Source organism: Oryx dammah, unplaced genomic scaffold (assembly GCF_014754425.2).
Source record: "Oryx dammah isolate SB20612 unplaced genomic scaffold, SCBI_Odam_1.1 HiC_scaffold_4, whole genome shotgun sequence".
Lineage (NCBI taxonomy): Eukaryota > Metazoa > Chordata > Mammalia > Artiodactyla > Bovidae > Oryx > Oryx dammah.
Genome location: NW_024070188.1, coordinates 63,808,063 through 63,830,659, shown reverse-complemented (window position 1 = coordinate 63,830,659; position 22,597 = coordinate 63,808,063). Strand labels below are relative to the sequence as shown.

The window sequence follows — 22,597 nt, the reverse complement described above, 5'->3', positions numbered from 1 at the left end:
TTTGCACTTGATGCAATCTTAGAAGTAAAGTCTAACCTTTTCCTTTTATTTACGAGGAAACAAGATATATTATGTAGCTTACCTCTGTTCATGTAGCAAGCAGTTATGAAAACTTGATTCTGTGACCTAATCACCAAAACTAACAGCTCCTGTTTTATAATGTAACATAGTAGAACTCTGGTATAGTACAACTTATTATATGAATTTACCACTGGGAAAATATTCATTATGATCCCTAGCAAATAATGTAGTGGTGAAGTGTATGGTTTCAGTCCAAGTTCTGTTGGACACCTTTGTGTGTCCTTGAGCAAGCTCACAAGCATATCAGTTTTCTCTTTTGAGAAAAGTCCCTACTTTATAAGGTTGTTAGGATGATTATATTAGTTAATAGGTTACTGAGCTTGGAACAGTACTTGACACATTGTATATACATCATCAGTGTTAACTGTTACCATAATCATCATCATACTGTCATTGTCCTCACCCTGTAATAACCTGCAGCAGCCCATAGCACAGGTTAGAACATTATCCTAAGAATGGGATGTGGGTTTTTCTTTATCACAAGTGACCTGGCCAGTGGTAGAGAATATGCGCAAAAAGTAATATCACAGTGCTTAACACTGTTCACACTGACTGCTCATTGAGAGCAGACGCTTTAGACCTCCACTCAATTCTGTGTGCTTATGAAAAGTCATAGATTTCCAGTCTTCCCACTAAAGGAGCGATAGTGGTAACTTAGTGCGGTAGGGAATTCTCTGCTCCCCCACCCCTTTGACCATGGAGGGTGACTTTACCTCTGTGCTTTAGTTCTCTTATCTGTAAAATGGGATAAAAGTCTCTATCTTTCAGGATGAAAGCTTCTGATATGAAGACTAAGTGACTTAATTTGTAAAGTGCTAAGAATGATGTATGGCCCACAGTATTTAAATATTTAACTTATGTTATTATTTTTAAAATTTTGCTAGAGTAGAGTTGCTGAGGCTCTAGAGTAGTCAGTTAAATCTTTATGTAGAAAAACAAGAGAGGTTTGACTACTAGTAACTGGTTTCTAAAAAATGACTCTTTAATTAAGATTAATATTCAATATGGTGTATTGTAAGGGAATAGGTTTTAAATGTTGCTTTTCCAATCACCTTTTGCCCCTTACTGGTTAAATGGAATCATTTATCTTTAACGATGTTTTGGAAGGGCAGTTACAAGCCTGGTTTGCTTGAAACAGTCCTGACTTATGCCTCTTGTCCAGGCATACTTAGAAATTGTGTTCCCTTTCACTCCTGCAGATGTCTCAGGTTGGCTGTAAATTATATGGTCACCCTAAGTATAGTTTACTGGCCAGATTTACTTTAGAGATTATCTTCATGCCTTAGTAACTACCATTTTAAGCTTAAGGTTTGGATGGTTTGTGGAGTTTTTCAAATCACTTTCATATTTTTATTGTTTTTGTCCTTTCTTACCTTTAGTCTCTATTACAGTTGTTTAAGTTGTTGTTAAGTAGGCAGTACAAAAAAATTAATTGAATGTGAGGACAGGAACTACCAATAAACTTTATTAGCAGTCATATAGTTTTTCATATCAGAGTCCTTATATTCAAGGCTGTCAGAAGTATTTTCTTTGTTCAGACAACTAAAGCCTGTGCTACTGATCACAAGCAGTGAAATAACTTACTGGTCTGTGTGCACCACTTTTATCATGGTTGACTGTCAAAGGGAGTTGATGGTGCCCAAAGCAAGTAAAATTACAGTTACAGAGTTAGGAATTAGATATTGCTAAGAGGAATCTCTTTAATTACCTATACTATTCAGAAGTTCAAGTTAAGAACTTCATAAACTTTTAAAGTCTGTCTCTGTCCTCTTTTATGTTAATTATTTAACTCAGTACATTCTTTTTTTTTTTTTGGTTATTTTATTTATTTATTTGTTTTTTTTTTTTTTTAATTTATTTATTTTTTATTTTACTTTAGAATTCTGTATTGGTTTTGCCATACATTGACATGAATCCACCACGGGTGTACATGCGTTCCCAAACCTGAACCCCCTTCCCACTCCCCTCCCCACAACATCTCTCTGGGTCATCCCCGTGTACCAGCCCCAAGCGTGCCATATCCTGCATCAGACATAGACTGGCAATTCGATTCTTACATGATATTATACATGTTTCAATACCATTCTCCCAAGTCATCTCACCCTCTCCCTCTCCCACTGAGTCCAAAAGTCCGTTATACACATCTGTGTCTTTTTTGCTATCCTGCATACAGGGTCATCATTGCCATCTTTCTAAATTCCATATATATGTGTTAGTATACTGTATTGGTGTTTTTCTTTCTGGCTTACTTCACTCTGTATAATCGGCTCCAGTTTCATCCATCTCATCAGAACTGATTCGAATGTATTCTTTTTAATGGCTGAGTAATACTCCATTGTGTATATGTACCACAGCTTTCTTATCCATTCATCTGCTGATGGACATCTAGGTTGTGTCCATATCCTGGCTATTATAAACAATGCTGTGATGAACATTGGGGTACATGTGTCTCTTTCAATTCTGGTTTCCTCAGTGTGTATGCCCAGCAGTGGGATTGCTGGGTCATAAGGTAGTTCTATTTGCCATTTTTAAAGGAATCTCCACACTGTTCTCCATAGTGGCTCTACTAGTTTGCATTCCCACCAACAGTGTAGGAGGGTTCCCTTCTTACCACACCCTCTCTAGCATTTATTGCTTGCAGATTTTTGGATCGCAGACATTCTGACTGTTGTGAAGTGGTACCTCATTGTGGTTTTGATTTGCATTTCTCTAATAATGAGTGATGTTGAGCATCTTTTCATGTGTTTGTTAGCCATCCGTATGTCTTCTTTGGAGAAATGTCTATTTAGTTCTTTGGCCCATTTTTTGATTGGGTCGTTTATTTTTCTGGAATTGAGCTGCAGGAGTTGCTTATATATTTTTGAGATTAGTTGTTTGTCAGTTGCTTCATTTGCTATTATTTTCTCCCATTCGGAAGGCTGTCTTTTCACTTTGCTAATAGATGGAGAAATATACCATGCTCATGGATCGGAAGAATCAATATAGTGAAAATGAGTATACTACCCAAAGCAATTTACAAATTCAATGCAATCCCTATCAAGCTTCCAGCGATATTTTTCACAGAACTAGAACAAATAATTTCAAGATTTGTATGGAAATACAAAAAACCACGAATAGCCAAAGCAATCTTGAGAAAGAAGAATGGAACTGGAGGAATCAACCTGCCTGACTTCAGGCTCTACTACAAAGCCACAGTCATCAAGACAGTATGGTATTGGCACAAAGACAGAAATATAGATCAATGGAACAAAATAGAAAGCCCAGAGATAAATCCACACACATATGGACACCTTATCTTTGACAAAGGAGGCAAGAATATACAGTGGAGTAAAGACAATCTCTTTAACAAGTGGTGCTGGGAAAACTGGTCAACCACTTGTAAAAGAATGAAACTAGATCACTTTCTAACACCGCACACAAAGATAAACTCAAAATGGATTAAAGATCTAAATGTAAGACCAGAAACTATAAAACTCCTAGAGGAGAACATAGGCAAAACCCTCTCCGACATAAACCACAGCAGGATCCTCTATGATCCACCTCCCAGAATTCTGGAAATAAAAGCAAAAATAAACAAATGGGACCTAATTAAAATTAAAAGCTTCTGCACAACAAAGGAAAATATAAGCAAAGTGAAACTCAGTACATTCTTTATGGTTTCTTTTTTTAGCAGGTAGAATGAAATCTGCCTTCTAATATTAAGAAGCTTCTAAGTCTTATAGCAGTAAACTATGTTGTAATAGTATGCTCGTTGATGAATTGCTGTGATAATATTAGTAAGGGGAAAAGATCATATATTTGAACTTTTTCTGGTGACAAATCATAGGAGACATTGGTAGTTCTTTACATTGAAAAAATATGACTTTTGCAAATACATGTGTTGTAGAAAGGGGATTATTACTTATTTAGTACTTATCTGATATTTCAGTCCCTGATACATAGTAAGGGCTCAGGAAAATTTGATGTTGCTGTTTAGCTGAACTTTGACAGATTTTATATTTTTCTTATTTTTGAAGTAGTCTATAAAATAATGTGTGCTATTTGTCACCAATGAATATATGTTTTCTTAAAATTTTCTCTAAGGACATAAGTGTTGAGGAAAGACTTGGAGAACTCATCCTTAACTGAGATGAAAAAGTGGTTGAAATGTGAAATGAAAGTTATGAATGAGGATATAAGTGAAAGGAATAAAAGAATCAAGAGAATGCCTGTTTATTTACTTAAGTGTTAGGATAAAATCATAGCAGGAGAAAGCAAGAAGCCGTGTGGTCTTAAACTATAGGCTTGTAATCTAAAATCATTTGAGATGTATAAGTAAAACAAAAAGTGTTAAAAGTTTTAGATAAGAAAGTAATATAGTAAAAGTGAGATTAGATATTTGCCCCAGTAAGACAAGTATCTTGAAAGGGTTGGTAAGATTGCATTTCACTTTAGACCTAAGTTTAGTAGGGAATTGGCGGTTGAGTTGGTCAGAGTGACAGCTAGAGTCATTTAGGAACGCATACATGCTTCATGAGTCTAGTAACGGGTGGGTTTCCCATATTGTTGGACTATGCTAAGTATTTAAATTGTTCTTGCAACAAAGGAAAATACTAGAGATTGATGTGTCTACATTTCTTGTAAACAAGCAAAACATACTCTGTTGACAGAAGTATTTGAAAGATATTGTCATGTTGGAATGATTGGGCTTTGACTTGTGCCCCTATCTTCTTTGCCATTGACTTTTTTTTCCCTTAACCTTTCTACTTGCCACAGTGTACTGCAGCAAAGATGGTATGCGGTGCGCGTGGATCATGTGTAATTCAAACTACATTGAACAAAGCAAGCATGTTTATTATTAGAAAATGTTTAATTTTTAAAGAAAAGGTAAAAACGATCTTTCCTAGTAAGAAAAATTTAATTCAAATGAAGACTAACAGAATGAATTCAATAAGTCAGGAGGATGTGAGCACCATGGGAGAGCAGATCCCTTCAGCACTGCCTACTCTGGCAAATACAGTGCCGTATCTTTCAGTGGGTTCCAGTTGTGACTAAGTCATGGTCTCTACCCTCAAGGAGTTTAATGGAGGGAGGAAGTGCCAGTAGTGTTAACCTAATCACACAGATTAGTCACTCAAATGGTATCATAGAAGCTGGAATGCTAGTACAAAGAAAGCACTAGTTTTCATGTTTATGGAGTAGAAAGGATAGAAAATATTATAGGAAGGAAGTTCTTACTATGCGTTGTGAAGGAAGGGTATAATTTTAACAGGCAGACATAGATTAGAGACTGATCTGGTGAGAGAGAAAAGCAGAAGTATGAAGATAGGTGAGCCCAGTCTAGGCTGACCAAAATAAGACTGGGAAGACAGTTGGGGACTACTTTACAGAGAGTCTTAAGAGCTAGACTTAAATGAGTTTGTTCTTTACATATAATATACACTGTTTGGAGCTGTACTTTAAGATTTTTAATCCTGTAGTCTGTGTAGAAGTGGAAAGACACTGCAGCAAAATTGATTCAAAAATACTTCATTCATTCATTCATTTATGTATCCATCCAAAAAACATGTATTGGTCCTGTGCATCAGGAGTTGTTTTGAGTGCTAGAAATAGAAGAGATCTTCCTTGTTTGTTGGAGACTGACTTGTTTGGAAGATGTTGGCAATAAATAAGTGAACAGTAGGGTATTTGTGGTAAACCCTGAAATTGCACTTTGAGACCTGAATTTGAGACCTGAATGACCCAGAAAGTAGCCAAGCAAAGATCTGAGGGGCAGACAAACTGAGGATGCAGCAAGTGCAAAGTCCTTGAAGCGGGAGCAGTCTTGACTTATTGAAGGAAAGGAGGAAGGGTGTTTTAGAATTCTTGTATGTGGGTGTGTGTAAGGACTGGACTTGACACACACAGGTCAGGGAAGGGTGAGATCATTCATTTCCCTTGATTACTCTTCACTTGTCTCAGTCATTTGAGTCTCTTGCTAGATAACGAAATATTATATTAAGCCATTGTATTCATTAATAACCTGAGAATAATTTGGAGGGACTTCAGAATCTCACTCTAGTATCTATAGAGCTAAAACACTCAGGGACCATTAGTAGGATTATAATATGTAATAACATCTGTATATATGATTATCTTTCATGAAAGTCCTTCTCACCTTTTTCCACCTTGCTTCCTAGAGGATCTGAAGGAACATTACTGCAGTTTTTGCCATTTATATTATGCCATTTTCCAAGTAGTAACTGTAGAATACTCTCTGAGACATTATGTATGGTAGGTAGTCCAGGTGTTTTAGTTGATCTGCATATTTTTAAAAAATCCGAATCCACATTAGCATTTAAAAGTGAGAACAGTATGATGGAATATTCTAGTCTTCCAGCTTTAGAAAAATCTGAAGATTGCATCATTTGACAGATGTTCTTCTATGGTGACAGTTAGCTAGAGCTGAGTAGCAGCTGCTCCTGTCACACCTGCTCATCGTGGCTCACTGCATCCCTGCGTTGGCCAGTCTCACTGATTTACGGTATGCTTGCTTGCACCTGCAGACATGTTTCCAGTGGCTGCTCTAGGCATGGAGTATATAGCGTTGACATCAAAGCAGTCACTACCATATGGAGAGTGTGCTCTCTAATAGCATTTCTCAAAGTTGGGTGGTAGAGCCCTGGTCTGTGAGATTAAAAGATGTTTTCATAATAATAGTGTTATTCCTCCCTGCTGCCCCTTTCTTTCTTTCTTTTTTTTTTTTCTATGATGATGTTTTCATTCATAATGCAGAAGAAATTGTCAATATAACTGACTCATTGGAAAAGACCCTGATATTGGGAAAGGTTGAGGGCAAGAGGAGAAGGGGACAACAGAGGATGAGATGATTGGATGGCATCACTGACTCAGTGGACATGAGTTTGAGCAAACTCCGGGAGATAGTGACGGACAGGGAAGCCTGGTATGCTGCAGTTCATGGGGTCGCAGTTGGACATGACTTAGCAACTGTAATAGTATTGTATTCTTTACTGACATACAGGCAAAACACCAGTTTCACTTTAAAATGTTCTGTATGTAGAAAAAATTAATTTAAAAAATCTTCATCCTTTAGTATGTATCTTTTTAGTATCTTACGTGATGCAATGGAAAGTATGCATAAACCACATTTGCTAGATACTGAAAAGTGATGATTGTCTTGAGAAGTACTTTTATGATTTTATGATTTGAGTTGTGACCTATCCTGATTTTTTTTTTCTTTTTTTATGGAGCATCATTTTTCTTGAAGAAACAGCTTACTTGGGTATTGGGCAAAGATTTTCTTGAAAATGAAGAAAGTATGATTGTCACTTAAGGGAAAACAGCTATTACTATTTGTTACTAATGATACAAAATTCAAACTTTCTGCAGAAATTAGTATATTGGAATTTACCTGCAATCATGTGTTTGACGGCTTCCCAGTGTTTAATGACCTTTCTTATGAGACCAATGGTGATATTAACAAATGTAATTTTTTAATATTTTGTAAATATGTCAACATTTGGAAGATCTGCATGACTCAATGAACCAATAGGTTACATATGGGGCAATATGGGATGCAGTAGACCAGATAACACCAGTGGATTTTTAATGTAAGAGTATGCAGAAAACTTTATTAATGTGGCTTTGGATTCTGTATTGCAGCTAACCTTTAAGCAACTACCACTTGTAGAGTTTTGGTGTAGTATCAAAAAATACCAGGTTTATCTGAAAAGACTATGTAAATTGTCCTCTGTTTTCCAACACATACCTATGTGAAGTGGGAATGTCTTTATTGCTTTCAACAAATCAACATATTGCAGTAAGTCAAATATAGAAACAGACATTAATGTTGTAAGCTTGACATTAAGGAAATTTGTGTATATGTTTATAAAACAATGTACTCTTCTCTTTTTTTTTAATTTGGGGAAAAAGTTATTTTCATAAAATTTTAAGTTACATGATGGAAAATTATTATTCTTGTTATCCTTGTGTTTACATAAATAATTCTTGTGTTTACATAAATTCATAGGTACATATTTTTTAGTTTTCCGATTTAAGTTCTAACATGGTAAATATCAATAAATATAACCCACAAAAACAAAAGCTTTGAACAAGTCCTCAATAACTTTTTAAAGCATGTATAAGGGATCCTTACACCAGAAGAGTTTGAAAATCACTGCTCTGGGTGGGGTCTTGATAGTATTGATTCCCAAAGTGTGTTAATATAGAGTATCTGATTATGGACCACTAGTTCAGAAACATTTTAATAGATCCTAAACCAAAAAGAGGTTTGTTCCTAGGCTGTAGGATTTTTTTAGTGCCTCTTAGGGGCTAAAAATGCATTGTGAAGTCTCCAAGGAGACTGTAATCCATCAATTTATTCAGCTGCAGAGCCTTTAACTTGACCGGTATTCTTTGGAATACATTTGGAACTACTGCCCCATAAACATGCCATTGTTAAGAGTTCTGTTTAACTATGCTTCAGAGGCACCTGGGAACGGAAAGCCTTTGGACTCCTGGATTTAAATCCTGACTGCCGCTTACTTGCCTCAGTTTCCTTTCCTGTAAACTGGGGATAATGGTAGCCAACATTAGAGGATTGTTCTGAGTATTAACTGGGACAGCAAGTAAACAGTCTTCTTGATAATAAGTACTCAGTATAATTATTCCCTATTTCCCACTAATTTGTAGTAAACCTGAGTCTCCATTACAAGTATTCCCATGTCATTAAAGCTAATGAGTCACAGAGAGGTGTGGAGACAAGTCTAGCAAGTTCGTGGAACAATAAAAGTTAGACTGACTTGGTAGCAGGTGTTGTGTGTATAGGTAGACCAAACTGGGCTTTTAAGCCAACAGAAACAGCTTGTCCTCTGACCCAGCCCAATTTAAACTAAAGAATGTTTATAAAAACGAAAGCAATAGAATCACCTTCTTAATTTTAACTTGATGACTTTAAAGGGAGGATCTTCTTTCTATTGTATTTTATTATATTAAATATTCATAAGATTTCATTTTGGAGGGAATTTTGACAGTATTCTCAGTGATTATGTATTCTCAGTATTATGTATAGTTTCAATATATTTCTTATTCCATTTTTTTGGATTTTTCTATTTATAATTCAGCTCATGTATTCAAGCTGAAATTCTCAAATAACTTCCATCTATCTCTATTGTTAGCATTCCATGTACCCAATGTTATGAGCATAGGATTAAAAAGCCTTCCTAATGCATGTAAACTACTCTTTGATTGTCACTGTGTACTAGGCATTCTGGATTTTTAAGACTTATTGGGGGCACTTGCTCTGAGGTAGCCAATATTATTCCAGGAAAAGGACAGTGGACAGCAAGTCTTGGTAGAAGATTAAAAGCATGACTTTGAATTACAGCTCTTGCCCCCTTTTGAGTCGCCTGGGCTTAGTTAGCCAGTCTGATTCTTTTTCTTCTTCTGTAAACTGGTAATAATACTAATTCTACTCCATTATTTTCAGAATTAGATGGGAACACCTTGAGTATTTAGCGCTGTGCTTAGCATTGTTTGTGCTCAATAATGTTAGCCCCACCACCACCTCCATACTTTGTATATCGGAAGTAAAAAATGATGTTTGTGTCCTTTTTGCTCATTGGAGAGCTTTTCGAGTTACTATTAAAGAACTGTTTATTCTTGTTTTCTACAGTATAAAAAGGTTGGTTCCATTTCTAAACAATGGCATACAAAGTAGAAAGGCAGCAACTGGAACGACTTCTGATAGAGCAGAAACGATAGTTTGGCAAAAAGGCAAAAGTCATAAGTCATTAAAAAGAACAGAACGAAACAAAAACTGTTTTAATAGTGTTATACTATTAGGTGAAAGAAAAAAAACTCTGCTTTTCTTAAGGGTCCTGAATACATACATATGTTATCTTCTGTGAGTGTTATAATTTTGTGCTTTACATTTAGATCTGTGATCCATTTTGAGTTAATTTTTGTAGAGGCTCTAGGTGTACTTTTTTTTGGCATATACTGCTTTCTGTTCTCTTAGCTTCCTGGTTCAGCGGTTCCATTTCTGGCATTAATTTGGGGGAAACTTACTCATTATTGTTTCAAATATTTCATTTTCAGTTCAGTTCAGTCGGTCAGTCGTGTCCGACTCTCTGTGACCCCATGAATCGCAGCACGCCAGACCTCCCTGTCCATCACCAACTCCCGGAGTTCACTCAGACTCACGTCCATTGAGTTGGTGATGCCATTCAGCCATCTCATCCTCTGTCGTCCCCTTCTCCTCCTGACCCCAATCCCTCCCAGCATCAGAGTCTTTTCCAATGAGTCAACTCTTCGTATGAGGTGGCCAAAGTACTGGAGTTTCAGCTTCAGCATCATTCCCTGCAAAGAAATCCCAGGGCTGATCTCCTTCAGAATGGACTGGTTGGATCTCCTTGCAGTCCAAAGGACTCTCAAGAGTCTTTTCCAACACCACAGTTCAAAAGCATCAACTCTTCAGCACTCAGCTTTCTTCACAGTCATATCTCACATCCATACATGACCACTGGAAAAAGCATAGCCTTGACTAGACAGACCTTTGTTGGCAAAGTAATGTCTCTGCTTTTAAATATGCTATCTAGGTTGGTCATAACTTTTCTTCCAAGGAGTAAGCGTCTTTTGTTTCATTTCTCTTTATTCACCTTATTACACATATGTCCTATCTTCTGTTGTCCTACAGTTTTCAAATATTCTATTTTTTCCTGTTTGCTTTTCAGTTTTAGAGGTTCTGTTGAGATATCCTTAAGCTCAAATCGATTATTTCCTCAGCCATGCCCACTCTGCTGATAATCCCATCAGAGACAATCTTTATTTCTTCATAGTGTTTTAAATATCCAGCTTTTTTTTCCCCTTAGGATTTCCATCTCTCTGCTTATATTGTCTGTCTGTTCTTGCATGGTGTCTACTTTATCCATTAGAACTCTTCACATATTAATCATAGTTTTAAGTTCCTGGCCTATAATTCCAACATCTCTGCCGTATCTGAGTCTGATTCTAATGCTTGCTTTGTTCTTTCAAAGTGTGATTTTTTTTTTTTTTTTGCCTTTTAGTATGTCTTGTAATTTTTTTTCTGGATAGCATGACATGAAGTGCTGGCTTAATGGGCTACCATAAATACTTCTTTAGTAATGTAGTGAGGGGTGGGAGGAAGCAGAGCATTCTGTAGTCTCATGATTCTGTCTCAGTCTCTCTGAACCTGTGAACTTCATAATTGCTTCTCAGTCCCACCCGTATTCCCTCTACCCTTCTTTGGTGGGACAGGATGGGTAGAATTGCATTTCCCTTCTCCCAGATCAGTTAGGCTCTGATAAATACCGGGCAGGTTGGGCTCTGGTTAAATTGTTTCTCCTGAGGACAGGCCTTGTTAAGAGCAGAATGCTTTGGTGGATTTCAGGATGGTTCCTTTCCCCCTCCCCCTCCTAAAAGCACTGGGTTTTTTGCCCACAATCACTATGAGAACCTGGTGGAGGTTTCTCCTAGAGGTAAAGCCCCTGTATGACTAGGTCCCCCTGTAGTTTTCTCTCTCAGATTGTGCACACTGAGCCTACACCAGTTCATCAAGGACAGTTCAGTCTTCCCTTCCTCGGCACTGGTTTTAGAGAAGTTGATGTTGATGGGGTTCTCTTCTAGTAAGCTGTGATTCTCTGTATTTGCTCCCTCTTGGTCTCCAGTTTGGGTAGCAGCAGTTTTCTCTATGATCTCTGTTCTCCTACATATCCAAAAAGAGTTCTTGACTTTTTTGGTTTGTTCAGGTAGACCAAAACCCAGAAGCTGATGTCTTTTCCCTTCACCTTCTCTTATCCTTCCCTCTCTCAACTTGTTAGCTCTGCTTTTACATACTTAATATTGAGAACATTGGCACCTTGTTCTAGAACTATAATTCTTAATTTTAATGTTTTGACTTTAGATTGACTTAAGAATCTAAAAATTCAATGTAAATAGGTCTTTACAATATGATATAAATATTTTTACTTCCGTTCCAGGCTTTGTACTGTGATTACATTCTTTTACTTTCTCAACTGTCTTTCTGTTTTTTGCTTGCACTGTTGCTTTCATAGCCATTCCTTTATTTTTTCTGAAATGTTCCTCCTAGAGCATTCTGTCAGTTTGTCTGAACTGGTTACTGCTTAGGCCAGTTGCATAGCTGTTGTCTGTTGCAACATTATTTCTGTTTTCTTGGTATGTATCTACTTTTTTTTTCTGTATGCCCTGTCTCCAGATTTTGCTAAATAACACCATTTTCCCAAGAAAGAGTTTGTAGGAGATAAACTTATTAAAATTTCTTCATCTATGAAAGTATCTGTTTTTGTTATCATATTGATACTGGATATAGAATTCTAGGTTGAAAATGCTTTTTCTTAGAACTTTGAGAATGTTGGTTTATTGCTTTCTGGTTTTCATTATTACCAATGAGAAGTCTGATGCTAGTCCAGTTAATATTTTTTCTGAAGCAGTCTTCCTTATCTCCCTGCGCTATGCCTGTTTTGGCTGCTCTTAAGATCTTTGTTTTATCTTTGCTGTTCTGAAGTTACACAGTAATCATGTGTATAGGAATTCTTGAACTCAATATGTTGAGCACTCAATAGACTCTTGCAATATGCAAACCTCTCCTTTAGCTTTGAGGTAAATCTCTTGTTCTTTCATATCACTTTTCTCCTTCCTCTGCATTGTTTGTAGCTATATCATTTTAATAAAAATTTGGCCCATCTAGATTAATCTTCTTTGTTTCTTTTCTCTCATATGTTCTAATTCACCTTTCCCTTTCCTGCTTCTGGAGAAAAAAATATTTTTTTAATCTCATATTTTTGCTGAACTTTGTATACAATTGACCATTGAACAACATGGGTTTGAACTGTGCAAGTAATGTGCAGATTTTTTTCCAACAAGTATACAGTTGGCTTTTGGTACCTGTGGATTCTGCATCATCAGGGATGCAGAGGGCCAGCTATAGGACTTGAAGCATCCTTGCATTTTGGTATCCCTGACAGGCCCTAGAACCAGTCCCCTGTAGATACCAAGGGACCGACCAGCTGTATTTCTGTACCTCTTATTCTTTGATTTTTCCTTTTTCATAGTATCATTGCTATCCTGTTCTTGTTTTGTGGGTGAGGCAGTATTATCTTAAATCTTCCCGAAGATACACTCTAGAATATTTTTAAGTGCTCTTTCTGCCTTGAATTATGTCTTTCAGAGTTTTATTTTCCCCTTTTGTAACTTTGGCAATTCTCTTCCATTTTGTAGGCTTTCTTCAGTTGGTTGTTGATCTTAGAGGCAGTAGAAAAACTGAGTACTGTATAATGGGGAATAACACTTCAGAAGGCTGCCTCACTTTAGGAGGAGTGGGTCAGATGTTCTTTTTAATTGGGTTGCTAAATGCTAGAAACAGCTTTTTCCTAGGGCAACAACTCCTGTCTGTGTCAGCAGTCCTAGTACTTCCTTGACATTTGCTTTTGTTAGTTTTTTGTTTCTTTGTTTTTACTTGGAGGGTAAAGTCTGCTGCTGCTAAGTCGCTTCAGTCGTGTCCGACTCTGTGTGACCCCAGAGACGGCAGTCTACCAGGCTCCCCCGTCCCTGGGATTCTCCAGGCAAGAACACTGGAGTGGGTTGCCATTTCCTTCTCCAGTGCATGCAAGTGAAAAGTGAAAGTGAAGTCGCTTCAGTCGTGTCCAACTCTGCGTGACACCAGAGACGGCAGCCCACCAGGCTCCCCTGTCCCTGGGATTCTCCAGGCAAGAACACTGGAGTGGGTTGCCATTTCCTTCTCCAATGCATGAGAGTAAAAAAGTGAAAGTGAAGTCGCTCAGTCGTGTCTGACTCTTCACGACCCCATGGACTGCAGCCCACCAGGCTCCTCTGCCCATGGGATTTTCCAGGCAAGAGTACTGGAGTGGGGTGCCATTGCTTTCTCCGAGGGTAAAGTCTAGTTGCTAATATTCTGTGAGCAACTCTAGCGACAGGGAACTTCATCTCTGTCCCAGTCTCACTCTCAGTCATAAGTAGCATTTCTGGATGAGTCCCTGCATTTTGCAGGCCAAAATGATTCTTCTCCATGGATATTCTTGGCACTGACTTCTTCTGTCCTACTTCATTAGGTATGGCACCCGCTTTTCTTAAGTTTATTTATTTGGCTGGGCCGAGTCTTCGTTGCTGCGCGGGCTTTTCTCTAGTGCAGCTGGCGGGGGCCACTCTGGTGTGTGGGCTTCTCTTGGCAGTGGCTTCTCGTTGTAGAGCTTCGGGGTCTAGAATGTGTGGGCTTCAGAAGCTGCAGCACGTGAGCTCAGTAGTTGCATTTATCAGGCTCTAGAGCACAGGTTCAGTGGGGGTGGCACGTGGGCTAATTTGCTCTGTGGCATGTGGGATCTTCCTGGACCAGAGATTGAACTTGTGTCTCCTGCTCTGGGAGACAGATTCTTTACCACTGAGACACCAGGGAAGCCCCATCTGCTTTCTAATTGCTAAAATTTACTTAAATTTCCTGTCAGTTCTTTGTCCCCCTTTTCCTCTTGTTTATTTTTATGAATTCCCTTACTATCATTTTAAAAAGATACCTGAAAGGAAAGGAGATAAATTTCTGTATTTGGTGTATTGTCTTAAGCCACAAGTTCAAAATACTTGTGAAGGTATGAGGGCACCCTGTATTTTAGAATTTAAAGACTATTCTTCAGAAATTATAATAAAACCCAATTTGGTGCTTATAGGCGATACTCTCAGCTCTCAGGAAAATGTGGTTTTCAAGAATGATTTAGTCTTTGACATCCCTGACTAAATTAAGTACATTATGATCAGGATAGTAAGTAAAAAGTGATAATAATGATATTTGTGGACCAGACCTTGTTGTAAGTGCCATATGAGATGGTGTATTCTTTTCCCCATTTTACATATGAGGAAACTGAGGTACATTAAAATTATATAACTTCCTCAAATACTGTATGAATGATATAGAATGATTGCCTAACTACAGTAATCTCTGTAGGTATTAAAGCAAACTATAATCTACTTTATCTTTTCCTGGAAAAAAGGCAGCCAGGATACTGTGCCCTTCAGTAAGATGTTACAGTTACTCAGAGTTACAGTACTTGACTATGTTACATTTTAAAGCATATTCTATTTCTGCAGATTTGTTCTACAATTGTACACGTGTACAAAGATAGATACATGCACATGAATGTTTATGGCATTATTTGTAATATAAAGCTGGAAAAACGTAAATGTTCATCAGTAAGGGGCTGGTTAATTTGCAATAAGAATATCCATGCAATGGAACACTGTGTTTAAAAAAAATAAAAGAGAACTATATATGCTGATATAAAAAGATCTTTGAGTAGTATTATGTGGAAAAAAATCATATATAGTATGACCCTACATAGGTAAAAGGTGTGTATGAAGTGTGTGTGCTCATATGTTTGTATATGTGTAGAGAAAATTGGAAAAACATTAAAAAATTGTTACTTTTGATGAGGATCATAAGAACTTTTAATTCTGTATCCTAGGTATATCTTATTTCTTTCACCATGAGCATATAAGTTTTGTAATGTTAATAAAATAAAGGTTAATCGTTTTCAGTAGCTGTCAGTAGTAGAGCAGCAATCACTTGCTGGCCCTGGGTTTCCTAAATGAGTTAGAATCTAATGGAAAGGGTGTGGGACTCTGTATCTTAGGGACTTTAAGTGGTTTTCATGATCAGATAGCTGTGTAAGCTTTTGCACAAATATGCATGATTTTAAATAAGGGGAAATTACCATAAAGAGGCAATTTAAAAAGTGACTCCTTTGAATAATGTTGAACTAATAATAAATTTCTAAATTTGGATAAATGATTTTCTTGGAAATTATCAAATATTTTAGAGATAGAAAACCTAGTGTATTCCCAATAACATGGAAGAAAATGAGTTGTATATCAGAGATGCCCACCCTGTGTCATTGGTGAACTGTCTAATAAATCTTTAAGGATTATGTAATTCCTAATCTATTTAAAGTATTTTAGAGCAGGAAAAAAGTAAAGCTTGCTAGTTCTGGGTACAAAGCCAACTAATATCAATTCCACACCTTTCAGATATAATATTTTTTTAACACTTAGTCATTTTAAGATTATGGTTAAAATTTTATATAAATATTATTTGAAAATGTAATGCACCATAACTAAATGGAATTCATTTTAGGGATCAAAGGGTGGTTTGATGTTAGGAACTCTATTAATAGAACTATTAATAAGACCAAAGAGAAAAATTAACCATCTTTTCATTTTCTGCCCCAAAATGCACGTAATAAAACTAATATCTCTCTGTGGTTTTTTAAAATATAAGGCCCCAACCAAAACTATTAGAATAGTAGAACTAGCTAAACAATTTCTTAACAAAGGTGTTGCACAGTATTAGCCAACAGTGTCCTTAATGATAAAACAGTGAAGTGGTCTTGTTAAAGTTAGAAACCAGACTGTACATGAAAATTGCTGTCCCAGTTAAAATCTCAATTTATTTTGATAAGTGACTTTAAAGATTATTTGAAAGATTAAGTAACATGAAATTAGCAAAGGAAATTCTAAACAAGAACAAAAAGCGAAGGCTGGGCTAACCTTACTCCAGGTATTTAAATATTATAAAGCTAAAGTAATTTTAAAAGAAGGTTAAGCTGCTATATCCCAATTTAAAATTGTTTCATAAAAATAAAGAGATGACAAAAAAAGAATGTTACAGATCCAGGAATAGTTATGTAGAACTGTGTAACACAGGAGGTTAAAAATAAATACATCTAAGTATGTGAGTGGCTTTTCAAGTTGCTGGAGAAAAAAGATGAAATGACAAAAGATGAGAAACATTCTTATACTGACAGTGAGAGAATAAGTTTCAGTAACCTTTTGGAAAGGCAGTGGGCGATAGGTAATACGTTTTAAAATATACTGATAGTTTGGTCCAGCAGGTCTCCTTCTAGGAATTTATTCCAAATATTTATTTAGAGACAGATTTTGTCTACTTTACAGAGTGGATAGTAACTTAGACTTCTTGGTAATTTCAATCTTGATAGACCTCTTTAGACTATTTTGTCAGGTATTACTTTGTAAATTTATATGTCGTAACGTGTTTCTTCCTTGCCAGTGTTCACGCAGTAACACACATGCCTGACTTGGGCCACAGAATGAGTCTTGTAAGGGATGCAGCCGGGAGGAGCTGTAGAGGAATAATTGCATTTATTGCCTCTGATTCTTTTTATCTACTCTTTTCAAAACATCTTTCTTGAGGCGGCAGCTTGGCATACAGACTTCTAAAATTTTGTTATGTGCGCTACAGTAGAAGGATAGTATTTCTTCTTGCTCTTCCACCCCATCCCACTCCCCACTTCACCCTTACATCCTGGGAAGAACTTTGGGTTTGGAATCAAAAGACCTGATTTCTAGTGTCTCTTCTGGTGAACTAGCTCTGAGACTTAAGAGAAGCAAAAGTACCCTACTAAACTTTCTTTCTTTAAAGCCAAATATCTTAACCTGTTTTGTACTTCTCTTTCTACTTAAATTTCTCCTGTTTATTCCCTAACCCATTGCTAACTGGATTTTATCCTACCTCATCCCTATAACTGCTCAAGTAACAAAACATAATTGCAAAACATAGAGTATATTTCCCCCCCTTTTTGGGGGTTCTACTGCTTCTCCTTTTTAGAAATTATTTATCAGTTTTCTGATTAAATAATATATATTTTTGGAGTAAATACAGCCTCATGTATATAAATATAGAAATATTCCTTAATCTCAGCACCCAGAAATATATGCTGGCATGTTCACTACCATTTTTATGTATATATTATAATAGAATTGGGTTATATATATATATACCGCTTTGTGTTCTGCTTTTTGCTTTCATAACATTAATCCTATAAGTGAATTTTAAAGGCTACATATTTTTCTCATATGGCTATTCCATAATTAATTTTATATATTCTTATGAGTTTAGGTTGCTTCTCATAATACCTTACGTGATCTCCTTTTACGTCTTCCCTTTATCTAGCTCTTACCTGGTATATTTTAGATGCTTTGGGTTATAAATAAAAGTATCTGAGATGTATAATGATCCCTGAGGGGGTTCCAAGTGGGCATAATAACCATAACACAGTGCCTTCATACCCTGCATGGCTGTGTGCTCTTCCATTCCTAACTCTCACCCTCCTTTTCCCCATAGTTCTCTTAATGTAAACCTGCCTCTTTATCCTCCTTGCCCTTTTAAATTTACACAGAAGTGATGCCCCTTAGTGGCAGAAACAGGAACTTCCTCCCATGTTGATCAGTCATAGCAAAAATTGACTTCTTTCCTTGTGAAAGAAAACAAATGGTTATTGTTATTGTGATATATTGCTGAACCATTGATAGGTACTTTTTTACAATTCTACTAAATACTTCTGACTTAGTATCACAGAATCTCAGGTAAAAAGAAAATAGACTATATATGCTCTCTTTGTATAAGAATTTGGATTTTTGAGAAGCTGAGACAAGGTTACTTAGTGCTTGTTTTAGGGTTACTTTGTGATGTCTGTACCTGCAAGTCGCTTCAGTCGTGTCCGACTCTATGCGACCCCATAGACGGCAGCCCACCAGGCTCCTCCATCCCTGGGATTCTCCAGGCAAGAACACTGGAGTGGGTTGCCATTTCCTTCTCCAATGCATGAAAGTGAAAAGTGAAAGTGAAGATGCTCAGTCATGTCCAACTCTTAGCAACCCCATGGACCGCAGCCTACCAGGCTCCTCCATCCATGGGATTACCCAGGCAAGAGTACTGGAGTGGGTTACCATTGCCTTCTCCAGATGTCTGTATAGTAGATATTAATACACCTTTTGGGATTATAATTTAATTTTGTAACCTAAAATTCTCATTTTCCCAATAGCTTAGCAGTAAAGATTCTGCCTTCCAATGCAGGAAACATAGGTTTGATCCCTGGGTCGGGAAGATTCCCCTGGAGAAGGAAATGGCAACCCATTCCAGTATTCTTGCCTGAAAAATCCCATGAACAGAGGTGCCCGGTGGGCTACAGTCCAGAGAGTCCTACAAGACTGAGTGGCTGAGCACAGTTTGATACTTGTAGTAGCCAGTCAAGAAATATTTGTTGAATGACTAGAACAATCCTTAAAAGGCTTCATGCCTTTTTTTTTTTTAAACAAACAAAAATTGTTGTTTTAAAGAAAAGTGGTATAACCACATTAAATATAATCTGGAAAGTAAAGAGAAATAACCCATATTTGCAATCTTACCTAGCAAACTTGCTGGTAGACTCTTCATATATCTGGTTGTTTAAAAGTTTGTGTTTATGTGGTCAAAATTATGAATCATGCCCTTTCCCACTTAGTATGTCATTTTATGATATACCTTAAATGACCTTAAATTTACCTTAAACGACTTAAATCTATTAGTTGCAGAAACTTTTGACCCTATTGTATGCACAGTGTTTATGAAGAAGAAGAATAGATGGCACATTTGTTTCTAAAAGATATGATTCTTAAGAAAAAAGTTATTCTAATAAAATATAATTGTTTATCACATGAATTTTGCTAAGTAAGAATGATAACCTATTGTAAGGTCAGTGCCTTTTTATTTTCAAACATTTAAAACTGAAACTTGAAGAGTTTGGTCGTCAGTTGAGAGTAATATGCCATATGTCAGCTATGCATTTTGGAAAAGTTACAGAGGTCGGATAGCTGCTTATGTGGAGAATTATTGTCATAATTCTTGCTATTAACATTTTTTTCTTTTATAGATTATGGAGCTTTGTGGTGCAACAAGACTTGGTTATTTTGGAAGAAGTCAGTTCTATATTGCTTTGAAACTTGTAGCTGTTGCCCAGTCTGGCTTCCCTTTAAGAGTGGAAAGTATAAATACAGGTAACTATGGAATATATTAGTAACTGAAATGAAAATGAACTTCTAATCAAAAGTGAAGTAAAGTCAGTAAAACTGTGGAGTCGTTCTGATGTTTCAGTGGCATTTGTGACCTTGAGTTAAAGTATCGTGACTTTATTCTTGCCATGCTTTTTTCATTTGTTAATATTAGAAAAATATGTCCACCTTAACTCTGTTATGGCATTTATGTACTTCACACATATTTTATGGTAATATAAAAACTTAAAATGGCAACTTTAATTTACTAAAAAATGCTTAGAATTTAGATGAATAATTTTATCAAGGTAGCTGATGAGTTGTAGTGACTATCTTCATATATGCCTTCCTTATATTCTTTTCTACTAAGTATAAAACAACATTATACTTAGTGTTTTCCTGTTTGGAAAAACTATGAAAGTTCCATTTGAAATTTAGAAAGTATTAGTTAACCAAAATTTTGATTGGTAGAGACAGTGTTAAAATATTGGCAGACTAAAACCCAAATGCAAACATCTGTCCACCCTACAAGTATGACCTAGGATAATGTAGTTTTCTATTATTTGAAGGCTCATTGATGCCTAAGTTGAAAATTCTTAATTTCTTAAGAATTAAATCCTCAAGAATTTCTTCTTCATTCTTAAACTGCAGAGTCCTTTGGTTTTCATAGGGAATGGGGTGGGAAGAGAAAACTTGAGGTTTTCTGTAATGTTAGAATTTTTATAAAATAGTTTTAAGTACCACCTCTGTTTAATAGTCATCCAGAAGTTTTCATTGTGGAGCTCTCGTTTCATTGTTCTAGAATTGAGAGTTTACATTCTTTTTAGGTAATTTTTATTTCCTTTATATAAATACTGCATAAACATTACTATTTTCCCTCCCTAATGTGGAGATTCTAAAAAGAAATGCAGGTAATCATGGTGCAGGGAAGTACAATTTCTTCTAAAGATGCTGCTGCTGCTCTATTGTTGTAGTCTAAAAATGTGCAGAGACATTCTCAGTCTTTTATCCTTTTCTCTGTTTAAAAGTGAATGTAAAATATTTGCATGTAGGAGTGTCATAGCTGGACTAAAGTGGGAGGTATAACTAAACGCCTTGTACTGTGTCCTTGGTAGGTGGACAGTAAGATGTTTTCATGAATTTCTTCAAAGAAAATGTCTGGATTAATCTAGTTTCAAACTTACTGACATATTCTTGTTTTGTTTAGAGCTCTAACATCTTGCTTTAGGGAACCAGTGTGAGTAGAAACAGTCTAGGCTTCAAGGTCAGACTGACCTGGCTGCAGATCCTGATCCTAACAGTCAGTTACTGTCAGTGACCTTGGCATCTTAGAGTCTCACTTTTTTTACCTGTAAAATGGGGATTTTGTAAGGTTTATATGGTTATGAGATAAAATACAAACAAAGGCCTGATATGCACTGAACATTTCATACAGCTTAACCCCTTAGAGTGACCGTTTGCTGTTACTACTACCTTCTAGATTAGTTTCCCTAAACAATCTAAGGGACATGATCTGAATTTTGTGGCGATAAACATTTTGTGTCTGTTGTTTCTTAGTTTTTGCAAAAATTCTTTCTAATAGCAAATTCATCTCATTTCAGTTTTTAACGTGTATACCCTATTTCATTTTGAAGTAATAATTATTTTTGTGGTTAACAGTAAAGGACCTTCCTCTGCCAAGATTTGTTGCTTCAAAAAACGAACAGGAATCTCGTCATGCAGCCTCATATTCTTCAGATTCTGAAAATCAAGGGTCTTACTCTGGTGTAATCCCCCCACCACCTGGCAGGGGACAAGTGAAAAAAGGGTCCACAAGCCATGATACTGTCCAGCCTCGTGCATCTGTAGATCAGCAGGTAATCATGTACATGTACATGCTGTCAATTGATGTACTGTGGGAATGCTTACACTAAAGCGTTTATTGACTGCCTGAGTAATGACATTGTTACCTTAAAATTTAAATTGTCAAATAATGATGTTCTTTCTAGGAACCTGTGTCCCCAGTAGTCTCGCCGCAGCAGTCTCCACCAACTTCTCCACACGCATGGAGGAAGCACAACCGTCATCCCAGTGGAGGAAGCAGCGAGAGGCCTCTTGCAGGACCCGGGCCATTCTGGTCTCCCTTTGGTGAAGCACAATCAGGTATTTAGAAAAATTTTTAAAGTAACATTTATTAAGGGTTGTAAATGGAAGGAAACTTGATAATGTTCCTTTAAGAGTTGCCTCTAAGTCAGCTTTTAATTTATAAGTTCAGTTCAGTTCATTTCAGTTGCTCAGTCATGTCTGACTCTTTGCAACGCCATGGACTGTAGCATACCAGGCCTCCCTGTCCACCACCAAATCCTGGAGTTTACTCAGACTCATTAAGTGCCTTAAATAGAAGCAAAAGCCAACTGTGAAAGTTTCTAAGTAAATTGAGTATAATTGCATTTACTTATATCTGTGATGCTTAGACAAAGGTTTATAGGTATCAGATTCTATCTGAAGGGTAAAATGTATAAGAGATATATTATATCGGAGATATATTCCCAGGTGTATATATTAGTGAAGGGAAGTATACTTTGTTATAAAAATGCTTCTGCTGTATTGCTTATTATAGCAGTAAACTGGTTATTATGCCAAATGAGGTATAATTTTAAATTGGCAGATAAGATTCCATTTTGGACGTTGT

The 22,597-nt window shown here is 36.6% G+C and overlaps 1 protein-coding gene across 7 annotated transcripts in view; it reads left to right on the top strand.

Annotated features, from left to right (window-relative positions):
* Positions 1-22,597, top strand: part of REPS1 (RALBP1 associated Eps domain containing 1) — a 93,304-nt gene that overhangs the window by 23,294 nt on the left and 47,413 nt on the right. For all 7 annotated transcript variants that reach the window (XM_040238782.1, XM_040238778.1, XM_040238783.1 and 4 more), the window contains exons 2-4: positions 19,809-19,932; positions 21,586-21,782; positions 21,915-22,068. In XM_040238782.1, coding sequence (XP_040094716.1) covers positions 19,809-19,932; positions 21,586-21,782; positions 21,915-22,068 — 475 coding nt within the window. The remainder of the gene's footprint in view (positions 1-19,808; positions 19,933-21,585; positions 21,783-21,914; positions 22,069-22,597) is intronic.